This window comes from Vidua chalybeata, chromosome 2 (genome assembly GCF_026979565.1).
Source record: "Vidua chalybeata isolate OUT-0048 chromosome 2, bVidCha1 merged haplotype, whole genome shotgun sequence".
Taxonomy (NCBI): Eukaryota; Metazoa; Chordata; class Aves; order Passeriformes; family Viduidae; genus Vidua; species Vidua chalybeata.
The window spans coordinates 30,694,772-30,712,843 of NC_071531.1; the positions used below are offsets into that span (position 1 = coordinate 30,694,772).

General features: G+C 40.3%; 1 protein-coding gene and 1 long non-coding RNA gene across 2 annotated transcripts in view; both read left to right on the forward strand.

Annotated features, from left to right (window-relative positions):
* Window positions 1–13,023, forward strand: part of AFF3 (ALF transcription elongation factor 3) — a 315,284-nt gene extending 302,261 nt beyond the window's left edge. Inside the window, exons 17-22 of the mRNA XM_053934722.1 lie at window positions 2,465–2,601; window positions 4,568–4,639; window positions 7,052–7,145; window positions 11,122–11,171; window positions 11,302–11,516; window positions 12,902–13,023. Coding sequence (XP_053790697.1) covers window positions 2,465–2,601; window positions 4,568–4,639; window positions 7,052–7,145; window positions 11,122–11,171; window positions 11,302–11,516; window positions 12,902–13,023 — 690 coding nt within the window. The remainder of the gene's footprint in view (window positions 1–2,464; window positions 2,602–4,567; window positions 4,640–7,051; window positions 7,146–11,121; window positions 11,172–11,301; window positions 11,517–12,901) is intronic.
* A 693-nt stretch (window positions 13,024–13,716) lies between these two features.
* On the forward strand, window positions 13,717–17,406 carry LOC128802360 (uncharacterized). The gene is made up of 3 exons (XR_008435384.1): window positions 13,717–13,781; window positions 16,286–16,388; window positions 17,332–17,406. It is a non-coding gene; the product is annotated as an uncharacterized LOC128802360 (long non-coding RNA).
* The last annotated feature ends 666 nt before the right edge of the window (window positions 17,407–18,072 follow it).

Sequence of the window (18,072 nt, forward strand, 5' to 3'; positions counted from 1 at the left end):
CATAGCCCAATAAACTATGACTTAACAAATAATGACTTACTGAGATAAAGGCCTGGCTAAATAAAACTTTCCATTTATCCCTTTGCTTTAATTAGTAACTATAGTAATGGAGGCTGCATAAAGGATCCACATACCTATCTTCTCAGCTTAACTAGCTGGCTAGGTCCTATAATTTTATCTCCCTCCAAATTTGGTCTGGTAGCTGAGGTACTTGCACTTTTTTTTAAAGAGCTTTGGCTTTTCTGTGACAAAAGAATCCTGGTTTCGTGGCAGATGTTTCCCAACATAATCAGAAGCACACAAAGAATTTTTGTAGAGGAACACCTAGCACACAAAGTACTGTTGCAACAAACAGATTCTACAGCCTGGGTTTGACCTGTCTAAAAATGTAGCCAGAAAGAAAAAGTGGAATCTGAGGTTGTATGGAGCACTGAAGAGATGCTTGTCTTTCCAAACAAATGGGTGCAAAATATGCAGTGCTGCAGCAGAGCTCTGCTTAGCTGTCCCTCAGTTCTCTGCAAGGCTGTGTTCGTCCAGTGCCACAGATAAGCCAGAACAACATGAGGTCTTTGGGATGGCAGTATATGGAGTGGGACCCTGCATTAGGGTGGCTGCATTGCTGGTGGGGGTAGCTGCATTCCTGTCTTGCTCTGTCAGATAGACACTTTGCTGTCATACCATCAGGAAAGAAGAAAGGTTTTTCTCAGCTGTGCAGAATGTAGAAAGGCCAAGGAAGCAGAAGCAGGTCCTTAATTTAGAACACTAACACTGAGTTTTACACTCTACCTGAGTTTATTAGCACAAATTTCTATGGTTTATTCAGTTCCATATTACTCTAAAGTGAGTCTTAAAATCAGGAAATATTGTGGAGAAGTACAAATGGTGCATTTTAGTGTGTTGCTTTAAACAGAATGGAAATGATCACTTAAAATGCAAAGGAAATTCTTAGCCTGGAGAGAAATGTTTTTATGGTATACTCCCAGAGAGCAGAGTTGCAAGCATTATTCTCTGCTCTGCCACAAGTTTGTTGCATGAAAGTCACCTGGGCATGGTTTAAATAGCTTTCTATCAGTATCAGGTGGTTGAAATATCCTCCACATTCAGCTTCCCTACACAGTGGACCAGCACCTTACTTACACCTTTGCAGCCTTTGCAGGTGCTTCCTCTCCCTCCTTGGCTGTGTAGGCATCCTGAGGAAAATGCCATATTGCCAAAGTGCCTCCAGGCACTTTGAATCACCTTGCTGGGCTCAACACCTCCTACTTTGGCACTGCACTACCTGACACAGGCACTCACAGTGAGCAGCTTGAAAATTACTCTAAGTCTCTCTGCTCCTCAGTCCCCCATCTGTGAAATTGGGATAATAGCACTTCCACCCGCACTGGAGCATCAGGGAGAGAAATATAATAAAAAGTTTGTGAAGTTCTCTGGTATGATCGCAGTGGGAGTCATATAAGAACCTAAAATAGATTGAAGCTAGTGTGCCATTCCAAAGTTACTATTTAAAATCTTTATCCCTTAGAAAAGAATAAGGTCCATTAACCTTTCACTGTGTGCATCAGATTTCAACCAAATGCATCCAGTCCATTAATGGGCTTTATGTACCGCAGGAGTTCTGACTGAAGGAGAGAGAAGTCAGGACAGAGAGGTATTAGTATGATTCATCTCTCTCTTCACATCAAAAATGAAATTCTGAGGGCAGATAAGTGGCATGTAAGTGTACACATATGAATATTAGATGCATATTTGCATGTACAGTGTTACTGAGGACATGCATGTATGTGCATGTAAGTGCACAAATATACACACAAAGTCAAAGAAGTACCAAGAATAGGAGAAGAAAAAGGGCAAGGAAGGAGGATGGCAGAAGATGCTGAGGGAGCAGAGCAGTCCCTGAAAGAGGAGGAGAATATAGAAAGCAAATTCCTGACAAGAGAGAACAATGCTGAAAATGGTAGGGATAAAGAAGACAGGAGAACAGAGATGAGCCTTTGTATAAGAGTTAGTAGTCAAAGTATTTAATTCTCTTCTCTTAGTTAACGATATCCGTTACCATTCTTTGTTGAGTGATAAAAAACTACACTGTCAAAGATGTGTGAAACCCTTTTTAATGAAACATGAAAGCTGGAACAAAAGGCAGCATGAGTTTGTGGAATTTCCAGCACTGGAAGAGCTTTAACAAACACTGTTGGGAATGTCCTAGGCACAGCTGACCCTTCTTTGGACACAAGACTGTGGAACAAAGACTATCTCAGAGCCTTTTCTAGTTCAATTTTCTGTATCTTGTTATTTTTACTGATGCACAGGCTTTGATGGGTGTTAGCTTTCTCACAGGAAAAAGTGTTCACTTGAAGATATATCAACTTGTGTCAAGTTTACAATATTTGTTGAGAAAATCCCATCAAATGTAAACAACATCTTGATGATTACACTACATCTCTGTGTCCTTATTTTTTCTCTCTAGGTGGAGAAGTTTGGAAAGGCACTGAATTATGCAGAAGCAGCACTATCATTTATTGAGTGTGGAAATGCAATGGAACAAGGCCCAATGGAATCGAAATCCCCTTATACCATGTATTCAGAAACAGTTGAACTCATCAGGTAGGAAAGGAAGGAGATGACCCCAGAGGTTACTCTGCAAACACGATCATCTGCATTATCACTTATTTTCATACATGCAGCAAAAGGCTAGTAGTTAACTCCTTACAAGGGCCTGGTTATTCATATGTAATGTATATGTATTATCTGTCATTTCTTTGGAAATTAAATCAAGAAACTGCGAAGAATGAAAAAAGAAGAAAAAATAAAAGAAAGAAACAAACAAAAGCACAAACAAACAAAAAACAAAAACAAACCCCAAAGATTTTCCTATTACTTGAGTTGCAAATTACTTCAAGTATTTCATGATGTAAGTCCTGAGCTACTCAGTGGAGGAACCAGTAATCCATAATAACAAAACATTCTCATGGAGTGGTAACTTGAAAAACATTGCAACAACCTTTAGTCACCTTCATGGCTCTCCAAAGAGGGCAGTCTAGAATTCAGTGTCATCCACAGTCCCTCTGAAGAAAGTATGTCTCTTAAGTCCTTTTCTCCATTATAGCTGGTACTTAAAATTAATGTTATTGGCACTGTCATTGGTAGAGAAAACAAAGGTCAAAACCATTGCAGCAGCTGAGGGACTGTGCAAGAGAGCGACCCCAGACACACTAGTGGAGAAATCTGCACTGACAGTGACCATGGTATCATTCCTTAGGACAGTCAACCATGCAGTTCCATCCAGTGAGGATTAAGCTCATAGGAAGTAACACATTTTCCTTTTTAATCATATCCATAATGAATCAGAGCTTCTAAAACAAAAGCATTCTTTTGGACTTAGTGTTGATGTGAAGATTTTCTCGCATGTTAATAATTCCACTGGCATTTTATTCCACTTAGGGCTGTCTTCTCATGCATTTCAGTGGATTGAGGCCAGCTTTCTAACTGGAAGGTTATTGAACAAAATCAAATACTTTTTTTTTCTGTTAGAGAATAGTACATTCCATGTCTGCAATTTTTTCCTTCTTTTTTTTTTTTCTATGTAATTCCTCCCTTCTTTTTTTTTTTTTTTTTTCCCAAAAGGCAGAAAGCTCTTTCTTTGTCTGCCCTGTCTTTTCTAATGGTAGTAAATATATGGTCCTAACTCTGGAAATGAATTTTGCTTGCAGATGCATAGCTTTCAATAATGTGTATAGCTGTGGCTGTGTTGTAATGTGAATTGCTGTTGATCTCTCCACAACTCAGAAAAATAAGTGGTTTGCTAGGTATGCCTGTAGAAATAAAAAAGGTTCATACAGAATCTTTGCACAGATACCAGAATTAGAGTTTGAAAGCAAAGGTAAGAAAAAATCACAAGCAGCTAATTATGGGGAACAGGTATTTTTCTGGAAGTGAGCCCAGAAGTGCTGTGTGTTGTTCTAACCTTGTCTGTTGTTCAGGTATTCAGCTGGAAGCTGAAATTTCCAGAAACCAATTTGTGTTTGCATAGCACATGCACTCTTGAAACACCAGTGCTACCTCTGTGGATCTTTAATATTTATAGAGTTTGAATGTAATGTCATGTGAGCAAAAATAGCTCTGAGCCACATGTTCCCCCTCTGCTGTGCTGTGCTCAGAGGAGCAAATCTGGGTAGACACACTCAGAACTGGCAGGGTGAGGTCAGCACCAGCTTCCAGGCAGGCTGTCTGCCTTCAAAAGCTCCAAACCCCTTTCTGCATGAACTCTGTGTAACTGGGTCTCTGCAGCAGCAGAGGTTATTTTGGTAGGACAGTGTCACCTCGCCAGCTAGGCTCCCCTTTGGACTGATGGATGATCAAGGGAGTTCACGGCTGTTTAAAGAGTGCAAGGATGCACTGCTAATGGCAAAACAGCTCTTAAACACAACTAGGAAAAACACATGTATTGCTGCTAACTTGAACAAATATGTATAAAGGGGCAGATCAAACGACATTGGCCAGCATAGCTCTCTGATCAGTAACATAAAGCTGTCTCAGTTAACTCACATTGGCTTTTTTCTTCTTGCTTAAGGTATGCAGTGAGACTAAAAACCCACTCAGGCCCCAACGCCACGCCAGAAGACAAACAGCTGGCAGCATTATGGTTAGTAGATCAAGCTTTCCTCAAGGCTTATTTTCTGCAGTGAGCCAGTTCTTGAAAATCAGATGTTGGATGCAGCCAGATAGAATTATGTTCTCTATTGAAATTAAGAGAATACTTTCTTCTCTGGGAAGGTCCAGCCCTTGTATCACTGTACCAAGTCTGCATTCTGTCTCTGTAAATAAGCAATTCATACTTACTTATTAATTGTGACAGGTTGGCTATGGTACATCAGTGTAATTAATTTTTAAATGCCGGATGGTTTGTTGTTTTTATGAGTGATGTACTTTTGTACCAACAGCTCGGTAAGTTCTTTTGTGGCTGACATTTTAGGCTCAACAGTCATAAATTATATTTATATTATATGAAGGGCAATATGGTGATGGAGATAATTAAGCCTCTTGGATTATCTATTATATTGAGATTTCTAAACATATATGTAAGCACCTTAGATTCTATAGGAGAGTTTCTGATTGGTAGTAAAATACTAAAATGGTATTAAAATCAATTTTTAATTTAATATCATTGTAGTTAATACATAAAATACCTATTACATGGTTACTGAGTCTCAGTAAGTGGACATTTACAATCAGCAAGTGTGTTTTTAACATCTATTAACCATCTGTTAAAAATCCAAATTAAATGCATCTTTAGCCTCCATAAAGAAGGAGTCCTAATTAATCATTTGTATAAAAAGGAACAAAATATTCAGAGATGCTTTTTTTTTTTTTTTAATGCCCTTTCTCTGTCACTGGTTTTCTGTTCCATCGGGAGGCCCACAGAATGCATTAGTGGCAATTGCTTTAAAAATGCTTAGGTGGGAAAATGACTAAAGAACGGTTAAAAAAGGGCATATAAAGCCATATTACAAAGGCTTGCTGAGAACTGCCGGAGCGCTTCGGTGCGTGTGGAAGCACATCCAAATTCAGGGAGCCGCTGCATCTGTTCCAGCAGGAGAAAGGTCAGCGCGAGGGAAAGCAGACGGAGCCTTCTCTGGGCGATGAATGGCAATCTTAACTCACCGTCTGCCAGCCAGCAGATGAGCTGACACCATTTGCATATGCGCTGTACCTGTGAAGGTGACAGAGGGAGAGTGATGGTGGCTGCGCGGCCGCCGCATCCCGCGGCTGCTCCCGGCGCCCGCCGGGCAGGCTGCCAGCCCGCCCGCTCCCGGCCCGCTTCTCCTGGGGAGACACTGTCCTCCAGCGGCCACGGCCGGGATTTCACCGCCGCGCTCCGGACAGCAGCCGGACTGGCTCAGCAGCCCTGCCTGGGATTGGGTTTTTCACTGACAATTTGCTAATTCGAGGCGTTCGCTGAGGTGTGGGCAGCTCTTGGGCGCGGGGAGATGGGAAGTACTCTGCACTTCCAAACTCAAGGCACCTTCTGGTGCTCCGGATTAGCTCCAAGACTAAATACTGCTTTTAAAAACGAGTCCTCTGCTGCCAAAGGAAAAGCAAAACACAGGGTTTTTGCTTCGAAAGCAGCGTTACTGTGGGGCACTTTCACATTTGCCCCAGTTTTCACAATTTTTCAATCCAAAAACCTTGCTGGGAAAAGGTGGTGGTGATTCTCAATTCAGAAAATAGACAGGTACACCTAAAGCCACTAGCAAAGAAAAGTGCATGTGTCCTGAATACTGACTGTTGTGGTACATAACTATAGTCAATAGCCATTACTCTTATTTAATTATGTAGCTTTAAAGGTGCGTGGCACTCTGCAGACTAAAAAAGAGCACAGAGGCAGACAGTACCAGTATAGCACATTGAGTTTTTCAACCCACTGCCTGATTTCCTTTGGGGACCAAATTAGGCAAGTAGCCTGGGAATAGCCTCCAGGCTCCAACACAGTCTCTGTTCTGGTTTCCTACAGGGAAGCTTGGCCACTGAAATCTATGCCAGATCCAAGGTTTCCCTTTATCCCAGCCATCTCCAGGTGCTGGAAGAGACCACTGGGTGTATACAAAATACATCCACTATAACTCGAGTTCACTATATCCAGGCTATTGCAATAAAGTCCCAAGATATCTCAAAAAGTTGTTTATGCATTTGCAAGTAAAATTAAAAAAAAAAATGTATATGTTGAGTTCCAGGATATCTCTTTTCATGGGAGAGGCTTTTGATCAAGTGTGCAAACTTCAAGCCAGAATGAAGGCCTGGGAGCCCAGACCCTTCTGAGTATGGTTTGTTTAGTACCTCACTGGTAGCATTTGTCAGTATGACCTGCTCTGGCTGTAGTACCTAGCTCTGCTTATGAATCCATGGCAAAGTGTGAAGTACTGCCACAAATGGTGATAAAAACTGTAAGCAAGGTGCTGTCAGCCTTCCACTCTGTATTAGTTTGAGGATTTAAGATATTCAGTGCGATTTCTGTTCAGGAGTCACCCTTTACTTTCTGCTCTCCCTTGTATTCCAGTTACCGCTGCCTGGCCCTTCTGTACTGGAGGATGTTCCGACTCAAGAGAGACCACGCGGTCAAGTATTCAAAAGCGCTTATTGAGTATTTCAAGGTGCATTATTTATGGCATGTTTTTAGATCAATGTGCCTTTACAGGAGATACAGCATCTTACTAGACCAGTAGCTGTGCTGGGATTAGTTTTTTCCCTGTGAAGTCAATGATGTTTTACCACAGACTCTCATGGCAACATCTGAGCTCTAGTTAGTTCAGTTATCTTCACAAGGGTCCCTCTTTGAAAAATACACACTGTGACCCTTCACAAAGGATGATAAATGTGTTATACTAACAAACAGGTATTTTCAGATTATTCTTGGTCCATTATCTAGTGCTATCCAGCTCTGTTGTGAATAGGTTTTGCAGATTGTGCTCTAAGAATCCCCTTTGGGATTACACTTCCCACGAGTTGAAGACTTTGATCTAGATTAGTCCTCAGATGCAGGCCTTCCACTCAGCAGCGTCAGTAGTAGTGCAGTGGGACATCTTACCCCGGGCACTGTAAGACAGCCCACACTGAGTTCAGCAGGAGTTGTACAGAAGCCTCAGAGGGCAGACAGACCCCCTGCCACATACTTGACATGGCATTCTTGGCTTCCCCTTCCTGCTTTGCTTCACCTGTTACTGCTTCCAGTTTTCATTTCTGACAAAATGAAACTTCTTGCAGTCAATCCATCCAGCGTGTGATGTACAAACACAAAAATTAGCCTTTACAAAAAAAAAAAAAATTTGAACATACAAGTGTTCTAAGACAAACTGCATTGCAGGACCTGAAAAGCCATTTGTCTTTGAACACAGGGCTCATCTGTTGGGGTTTTTTTGTGGACAGAAGAACCTTGAAATGAAAAACATCCATCCTTTGACATTTTGTTAATAAAAAAATTCAAATACAAGCACGAATGCTTATGACCAAATTCTGAACACATGAAGACAGGGATGGGAATTGACAGATCTGTTATTGTCAAATGGAAATTGAAGTCAATGTAATTGCTTCAAAACTTTAGCAGTATATAATTCAACACGTTATGTTTCTCTAACAATTACTTGATTTCAGGGGAAAGAAATACGTGCCTATTGAAGTACTTTATTTTTCTTGACCAGTTCAGAGAATAGCTGTATTAAGAACAGTTCTCAACCATGTAAAATGTCTCCTGCTAGCAGACAGAGACTGTTTCATAGAAAACATAAAATGGACTTACACTCTACACTAGCCAAGAAGAGTTTGTTTCTTTGCAGAGCTCCTGTTGACACAATGATAGCATAGCTTCACATTAGAAAGTATTCTCACCTTTAAAAGCAAAAACAGGAAAAAGCATCCATTTGCTATAATTTTCAGTGGAAAACAAGCCAGTTCTCCACTCCTTTCATATTTGGTATCTAAAAGCTTTCAAAAACCAAGTGACATGAAATGCTGACTGCATTAAGAACTTCCTCATATATTATCAATCAGAGAATGATTTTAAATTACACATTTGCAGGGAAAATTAGATGTACTTTTCTTTTAGATTCTTTAAATCTCCTTTAGGTGTTTTATTTCGATTATAGAAAAAAAAATACAGCAGAGAATTAAAAAGTAGGCACAGATATTCAGGGGCACATATGAGATAATAAAGAAACCAGGAGAATGGGTTGCAGTAGGGAAAGTGGGATAAGAGGTGGTCACTTACAACATTATACTCTTTAGAATCCTTACCCCCACCCTTCTGGTGCAGAACTGAGAGGAAACTGAAGCAATATACCTAAAACATGAGAAAAAAAGGTGTGTGGGAAATTGTACAGTAAGGCAGAGTTTGGTTACATTTACAGTGGAAGTATCCACTGTAATGTGGATAAATGTACTCCAATTTTCAAATTTTCCTGCTTCCAACTCTGTAAGTAAACAACAGGCACTCAGTTTCCATTACACTAGAAAGATAAAGACAAGTAGTTCTGAGAGAGATCAGAAAAGAAAGGGAAAAAAAATCTATTCTGTAGCAGGATCAAATGCTGAGGATTCCCAGGATGGTTCTATTTAAAATGGTAAATGAGAAATTTTCCTTTTTTCTCTTTTCACACCTTAGCTTTTCCTGTCAAAAGAAAAAAAAAAAAAAAAAAAAAAAAAAAAAAAAGTAAACCCTCTGAAGGAAGAACCCTTGTGGGACATTCCAAAGCTTATTTTTCATGTCACATACCTGGGACATAGAAGACCCAGTGTCAAAATGCAGGAAGAATGACAGGGTACACACAACACTGGCATGATCACTGCTAAATACAGCCAGTGTTGGGGTGCACATAATAGATGTGGAAACCCAAGAGGCAGTTCAGAAGACACATTAAAACTGAGAAAACAAAGTTTTTTAAAGAGAGGCGTAGGGGATGTGTCCAGTTTAGTGCTGAATGAGTTAAGAGATCACTGTGTACATGGAAATGGAAACAGAGCTGATAATTTGCAGATTACATGTCGTTTTGCTGGCTTTGGACCAACAAAATCCAAAAGATAGCACTGAAGCTAGGAAGATTCAATCTTGAAACTGTGAAACAGCATTCTTTTTTTTCTAATTGTGAGGCCTGCTAAACATAGAACAGGACACAGAAGAACAAGGAGGATAAATAGTGTCTAAGAATTTCTATATGGCTATCTGTCCTTTTTAGAAGGAATAAAATAAGGTAAATTTTTTAAGTAATTTAGCTTCTTTCAGAAGTGCCATGATTGGTGGAAAACAGACATTGCAGATTGTGTGCACTGCAGGATTACTCCTGGCCTTGAAATCAATGAACATCTGAAGCCCCTTGTTTACCATTTTCTTTCCTAAGCCATGAGAGACCAAGTGGTTTTGTACTACTGGTATGGCTTGTAACTCCTGCAGTTTACAACACCTACAGCCTTGCATTTAAAGCAGTATCCATAAACAGATCTCAAGCTGCAGGGCTTTGTCTGGTCTCACATGGATGTCAGGAAGAGAGGGCTGTTCTCCAGCACACAGTTACTTGCAGGTTCAGCTTCAGGGGAGAGCACAAGGAGGTTACTTTCCTCTGAAGGATCAGGCTGACTATTGCTGAATGTGAGGCCATGGATGGGATGGACTAGGAAAGCTTGGTTTCTTAGATGTTTTTCTCACAGGCATAGGACTAAATCAGTCACTTGGGATAGAGGTGGAGTTTTTCCCCAGGTCAAATGGTCAGGAGCCAGTCACTGAATTCCCTCCAGCTGGAGTTTTAACTACTAAAATCATTTTAAAATTATAAAAACATTTATCCAGTCTCCATTAATGCTGACACCTGAATTTCTTCTTATTTGTAAAAACAGTGCTTGTACAAGCTTGCACTCTCCTCAAGCAATTAAATTCTTTAGCCTAAGCACAGTATACCAGAGAGAATCTTAGCGACTCCAGGTATACAAGAGACCACACTAAATGATCAAATGGCCCCTTCTGTGGTTCTCTGGGGAATCCTTCAGCTATGAAAACCACCAATCTACATGGGCAGTCTCTCTGACCTTGTGAATGCTGCCGTGTTTGGACCAAGGGGAACAGCTCCACAAGGAGCAATCATGAGCAAGATTTTTGAGCCTGGTGGTTAAAACACCCACCTGAGCTGCAGATCCTCAGATCCATATCCCTATGGATGCTAGGGTGAGCATATTTGCACAGTCTTGCAAGTCCTAGGGGGATGACATTTATCATTGTGAGCAGGAGAGTGGGAGGAAATCTCTCTGATTTTCTTCATCACAAGAAATTCCAACCTAAACTTTACAAAGAGTCCTGCAGCACTTTTTTTTTTTTTTCTGAATGCCCAGGACTTCTGTGAAAAGTTTCCATTTCACCTGATGTTTTTCTAATAAGCCCCTATGCCAGAATGTTGAAAAGACTATGTTTCAAGTCTGTTCTGCAGCCCTGCTTCATCATAACATCAAACTAGGCTGACTGGGTTTATTACTTCATGAGATGAAATTGCATCACTTTCTTTACATTTTTGTACTTTTATATTCTTTAATATTTTCATTTTGTAGTATTATATAAATTATATGCATTGTGAATTACTCTTTCCTTTCCAGAATTCATCAAAAGCTGCCCAGAACCCATCTCCTTGGGGTGCCAGTGGAAAGTAAGTTGCACAGAAATTTGTATCAGATTGGCAGTTAGAAATTGTATATTTTTATCTGTGGTATGTTCTGATACTCTTGTGTTTTTAATCCCAACACTTTTTAAATAACTGTATTAACACTGGTTTCTAGGAGCACAGGAACTCCATCTCCTATGTCCCCTAGCCCTTCTCCAGTCAGTTCTGTAGGATCCCAGGGGAGCACAGGGGCCCCTTCCCCATCTCCTATCATCAGCATCCCACAGCGCATTCATCAGATGGCCGCCAACCACGTCAGCATCACCAACAGCATTCTGCACAGCTATGACTACTGGGAGATGGCTGACAACCTGGCCAAGGAAAACAGAGGTGAGCGAGGCAAGGCAATGGACTATTCTAGAAGAATGGCACATGATTTGGATCAGGAAAATAACTATTTTGATATGAAACCTGTCTGCAAAGTAGGACTGCAGAGATTATTTCTTTCTTCAGTCTGCTCCTAGTTTGTTCCAAAACAGCCCAAAAAGGCAATTTTGATAGCTGTCTTGCTCAGAAGAGCTGGGCCAAGACTTGTGACAGACAGGTCACAGATTTGGCTGTGAGTAGCACTTCCTGCCATCTGTGCATTCTAGAGAGGAAGGTTTGTGGGAGGTAAGACAGCTTCCTGCCCCCAAAGTCACGGAGCTGCATGGGGTGTGTTTAGCCAGACCACATCAAAAAGCAGGAGCACGCCTCCTTTCTGCAGAAGGAATGAACAGCCCCTAGCCCTTCCCCATCCAGACACAGATTGGAACAAGGTGCCTGCAGCAAACTTCTTTCAAGTGAACTGGTTCCCACAAGCAAATGCTTCAGCATCTGACTTGATGGTGAAGTATTCCTTAGTTTTCAGGCTAATTTGTATCTTTAAGGCAGGGAGAAGGGCAAGATCCGAGTCAAAACAAGGGTACCTAAGTGAAGGTATGTAGATATGAGTTGGGGGGCTCATCTCCCATTGCAGTTGATGGAGCTTTGTTCAGTACAAACAACAGTTCAGAATGCTGTTTAGTCCACCCTGAAAGGGAGTCAGGAATATAATTCACTGAGGTATCCTTACCTAAACTGCCACTCCAGAACTCTCCTGCATATCCTGTGTTAGATCTGCCAGTCCAGGCTGTACATACCAACTCCCTAAGAGCATCTCAAATGGGCACTGCATGCCTCTGAGTAGACAACTGAATTGTCCCTATCCATGGCACAGGAGTTAGAATTAGCTGATCTTTAAAGGTCCCTTCCAACCCAAACCATTCTGTGATTCTAAGTCCTGACTGGCTAGTTAGCCAAATTACTCTGTAGGCGGGTTGGCCATGTTGTACAGGCCTGTATTTTTCTGTCATGGTAGTTTAAATAAATAGCGAATCACAAATGTGTCATTGGACACCTGTGTGTGGGCTTTTTGATCTACTTGTCCTCAATCTCAGAATAAATCTTGCCCAGAGTCTGTTTGCTTTATCAAGACTCAATGGAAATTAATGAAAAGCTAAGCTGAAGAACTCACTGCTTTGTTTGTTAAAAAGAAAATTGTTGTGCATCAGCCTGTAACATCATGAACCACGGTGCTTTAAAATTAATCTCACCAGCACTAAACTTTCATTCCCATGGAATGTTCAGCCTGACTCAATTTGCAAGAGAATAAAATCTGTTAAAGGGTGACAAGTAGCAAATAAAGATTCACTCTTCTGATGCTGAATTCCTGCAATTTTTCTTTTCCCCTGCAGATTTTTTTAACGACTTGGATGCATTGATGGGACCTATCACCTTGCACAGCAGTATGGAGCATTTAGTTCAGTACACTCAACAAGGACTTCACTGGGTGCGGAATAGCACTCACTTGTCATAATGACTGTGTGCCATTCACGTGGACAGTATCCCTTTCATGGATAATTCAGTTATTCTGGACACTGTGCTACAGAAATAGTCAGCTACAGCATTGATCCAAACAAAGGTGAATATTTCTTCAATATTGAGCAAAATTCTTCTGAGTGTAGACATGTATGTGCACAGAGGTACAATATACAATGATGTCTCTTCAGAATGAATTGTTCTGTATCACTCTCCAAGCATTTTCATACACTAGAAATACTATAAAGAACTGATCTTAATGCACAAACATAACGTTTCTATTCTTGTACTGAAAAACTCAGAAACCAAAATCTTATGGGTTGAATGAACCAAGTGCAATAAGCACAGATCCCTATTCAGGAAAGCTCACAATAGATTCTTAACTTTAAGCTTGTACTGAAATCCTGATGACTTCAGCAGAGCTTAAGCACATACACAAGGGCTTTCCTGAACTGGAATGAATGAGGGCAAGTTGTAGACATGGAGAATTTTTACTGCGAGCAAGGATACATCACGGAAGTTCCATATTAATGTGCCATCTCCCTGTTACTTCTCCACTGGAGCAGAGAGAGGAGGTGTGTAGTCCACATTAAGTTGGAGAAAGACAGCATTCCTTCAAGTGCAATAAGTTTCAACAAATTGCATGCATTTCTTTATCTCCTGTCTTTTTAAATAACTTTACGTCTCGTTCAGCTCCTCACCAACAGTGCAACCTACAGTATCAAGCAAAAGGAAGGCCTGAAAACAGATATGCTGGTAGGAAGAACTTAAAAGAGATGGTGGAAAATTGCATTCTGTTACTGACAGTAAATAGATAAGGAAAAAATATGGCAAACAGTATTCCACTTAGGAAGGAAAATGTGTTAATTTCAGCTGCACACACAGAGAGACAGATATTTATAACAGTTATTGGCTTTGCATGGGAAGGCTTCATCCTGCAGATTTTTACTTTCATATCTTTTTCATCTAGCAGAAACTTGCAACATTTTCTTCCAGGCTGTATGGGAGCATTACATGCAATTTCCTTTATCTGGGAAGCTGAGTTTGCTGCTCATCAAGCTAAGAACTGTTTCCTATCATAATCCTCTCACTCTTCACGCATAATCCTCAACTAGGCTTTAACATTTCTTGATTTATGGAATGTTTTTGGTTCCCATTGACAGGCTGTGTTTTTCATGCCAGAGAACTAATCCCACAGTAATTGGAGTTTAATTTAGGTCAGATGAGGTCAAGGCCAGTTCATATCAACTGCGCTTGCACTTAGTGCATTTTTGTTCATTTTCAGTGATTTTCACGTATTTAGGGGTTTTTTCCTATGTTGGAAATATTTTCTTTTGCAATCAGATTTGCTGTCTTTACTCAAATCAGCAGCTCCAGTGACTTTCAATTGACCGTTCTTGTCCAAGGCATTAGTTGAACCCTTTTACTGTTATTTTCTAATCCAATTTGCTTACACATTAAGAAAATGTGAGTACAAAAGACACTTTCAATAGAAGATACAAGTAGAAGTAGCCACTGATACAAATGGTTGATTAATTGGTACTTGCTGCCTTTATTTTTCCATCCCCCATTTTTGAAGAGCTGCATTTTGAAGAAAAGATATCAAACAATATGGCACAATTTCTCAGTCAAATGTCTGGTAGCACAGACTCCACGTACCCCATGGTAAAGAGTGGGCTTATGAGCACACTGAGCCCCACATAGCTGTGTTTTTCTGCCAAGGCTGCTCACCATAACTCCAGCTATTGCTCAGACTCAGCATTCACTGTGTTCTCTGAAGTAGCCACCAAGGAACTGCTCAGCCCCAAGCCATCCTGGGCCAATATTTATGTGCCCATCGGTGCTCAGATACTTCCCCCAGGAGAACGCCTGTAGCTGTGGCCACCTCTTAGCATGGACTTGAGTGTTACAATGTGGCTGGCTTTAGGAGACAACATGTACTTGCCTTTAAATGACAAAATACATGACCTCTGAGTCCTGCCGTCACCTTTAGCTCTGGCTGTCACCCACCCCAGAAGGAACACAATTTGTTTCATCACAAGTTTCATGGAGAACTCGATTGGTGCCTTTCTGTTTATCACTTGCCTGATCTCCAGATGTGGAAGTCTGTCAGGATTTGCTACACTAGTAGCAACGGATTCTGTCAGCTGCTTCAATGCCATCCGCAGGTATTGCAGGATTTCTCCTCAGATCAGGAAAGTGAAACTCCAGATAGATTAGCTTCTGTTTTCTTTGACGGTGCCTATGATGTTTATCTTCAGATAAGTTTGGGGGTGTGGGAGCCCTTTCTGATATTTAATGTTGAGAAATTTTAGAAGTAACGTATATTACTTGCCTTAAATGGAGTTTAGTTTTATTGCACATGTGGCATTTGAGTTTCAAATACAGAACTTTGAAGCATGTTTATTTTACTAAGATTGGGATATTTTTCTTAATCATGATGAACTCTTTGTATGGATATAATATGTCAAGAAACTTCAAAGAAATGCAAGAATTAATGGTGTTCTATTGTAACATTTCCAAGTACTAAGCATCTCTGTAGATGATTGTCCTTTCCTGTACATTGCTCTTATATTGAGTTATTTCAGCTAAAGTACCTATTGCTTCCATGGAAGTCTTACTGATTTTTAGTTTTTGTGCTGGCGTCATCTGTGTCGTCTGATGAGCACACCAAGCCTTAATTTCTGGTGGTGCCACAGGATGAGTGGACTAAAGGGTTTGGCCTTCTCTCCATAGGGTTTCTTGCAGCTGTACTATTTTAGCGAGGTTATTTAGAATACTCTTCTGTGCAGGCTATTTGCTCTGTAGGGTTGCTGCTGATTGGATGTCTGAATGTGGCACCGTGACAACAAATACTTAATTTCATTTTCTTAGGGCCTGGTCTGCAGAAGTGCATGTGACTTTAGGTCTGGTCCAGTTAAGCATATGCACCACTTTAAGAACCTGAATAGTCTTAGGCATATCACACTGTGAGTCAAAGATGCTCTGTGTGTTTTGGATGGGACCAGAGAAGACTGTCCTTTTTTGCAGTTCCATGAAATACACTGACTTATTTTAATTTGCTTTAAAAGTCCAGGAACATGCAGGCTTCTTTAGCCATAGCAACATTCAGGTTCAATTTTGGAAAAGTAAGAAGTCATTCTGTACAAATCCAGAAGGATTATGCCTGGAGGAAGAGGTTTGCTTACAAACAGAGGCTTCTGAATCAGTAAGAGTTCATGCAGCAATGGGAATGGATGCAAAGGAACTGTGTATTGCAGGTGGGCTTGACAGAACAACCTATAGGATCCTCACAGACAGCAAGATCATACAGAGCCCTTGGCCTTAAAGCTTTATAGTATGGCATGGTGGCATGAGTGTCAGGTAAGAACAAAGCATATGCAGAGGTTCAAGTATGGTCAAAAGCCAGGCATAGTCCTTCCTGTCACGTGGCAGGATACCCAAACCCCTTGTTTGCCTATTTCTTTTGTTCAAATACCAGAGCTCCAAAGGAAGAGATTATAGTGAACAGAAGACCTTAGGTAAAGGAGGTTAAGAGGATCAAGCCCTAAGTGTAGATACAAACACATATGTATATACTGTAAATCTAAATAGTAATAAAAGTCACTCAGCATGAAGGATATTACTAGTGCCTACCATTGATCATCAAGTACTCATCACTGAGCAGCCATATCACCTAAGAAGTGCAGTAGCTGTTGTCAAAATAATTTGTGTAGCTAATTAATTTATATGAAATGCACCTTTGGGACTGTGCCATAGTATCTCTTTTGTAATACAAATGTTCAACCATTTTTCATGGCTACTGATTCAAATCTGAAATGTCAGGATATCTTTTCTTCCCCAGATGAGGACATACACTTAGACCTGGCTAATCTGTGCTTAGTTTATCTACCCAAGAGACTTTAGTAGTCACCAGCCTTAACACATGTACAGTATATGCTATTCACTGACTTAGTTGTAGGTTTTAATCCAAATGAAATTGGAATTTTCAAAATGACTTGGATTAATGGCATCTGCCTAGATATCCCACAAATGTGACATTAAATGATTCATTATTTTAAGCAGGAAAGTTTAAATTTTATGTAAATAACAGTGGATTAATTCCTTCATCTTTTTAGAAAATGATTTTTTTAAAAAATGAAAAGATTGTCAAAGCTATAGGTTTTTTTAACTCTCCTAAATTTTTGGCAGGTCGTGAGTTCATGGTAAAAGCTATATTAAGAACATCTCCTTCTGCAATATGTCTTGTCTTTACATAATCCTCTTAATGCTTAATATGTCAGAAAGAAATGTTTCTTGTTCACAGTGATGGCAATGTTTCCCTCCCCCATTCAGCGAGAACCCTCAAACTAAAGAATAAAATCTCCTGGCACAATAGAAATACAAACAATGCCTGAAGTATACAGACTTGTTAAGGTAACAACAGAAGTCTGTCTGGCACAGACCTAACATGCCTCTCATTTTGTTATCTTTTTGTTATCATTTATACCACATATTTGACCTCACTGTGTTTGAAACTAAAGAATTAGTCTAGTTTTCATGTCTTAAAAATTTCTGATTGGTCTGATCAGTATCATAATTATAACTGTTACATGTGCTGTGCACCAAAGGCTAGGAGGCATATAACCATAGATAAATTTGTCAGAATGCATTTAGAAAAGCATTTGGATAATCTTAGGTCTAGTATGTCTCAAAAAATGTGGAACTATGTCTCTGAGCCAATATTGTTAGCATGAAAATTCAGCTACTTTACCGTCTCCCACAAAGCTGCTGTTTGCCCTCAAAAAGGCCAAGCCTCCACTTCCAGTGTCACTAGCCCCATGCCATAAATTGCTGTTAAGGTTAATTAACAAACTGGGAAAGTCACTTTAGGTCCTGTTTGTGCTAACCTGACTGAAGCTTCAGAGAGGAAAACACTAAGATTTAGAGCATCCATTGGTCTTTCAAAAGACTATGGTTTTCCTCGAGTGAGATGGGTGAGACCGAGCTAAGGCTATTTCTTCAAGTAATTCTTCTGCCTCCACTTGCTGTCTAGCCCTGTTGCTCT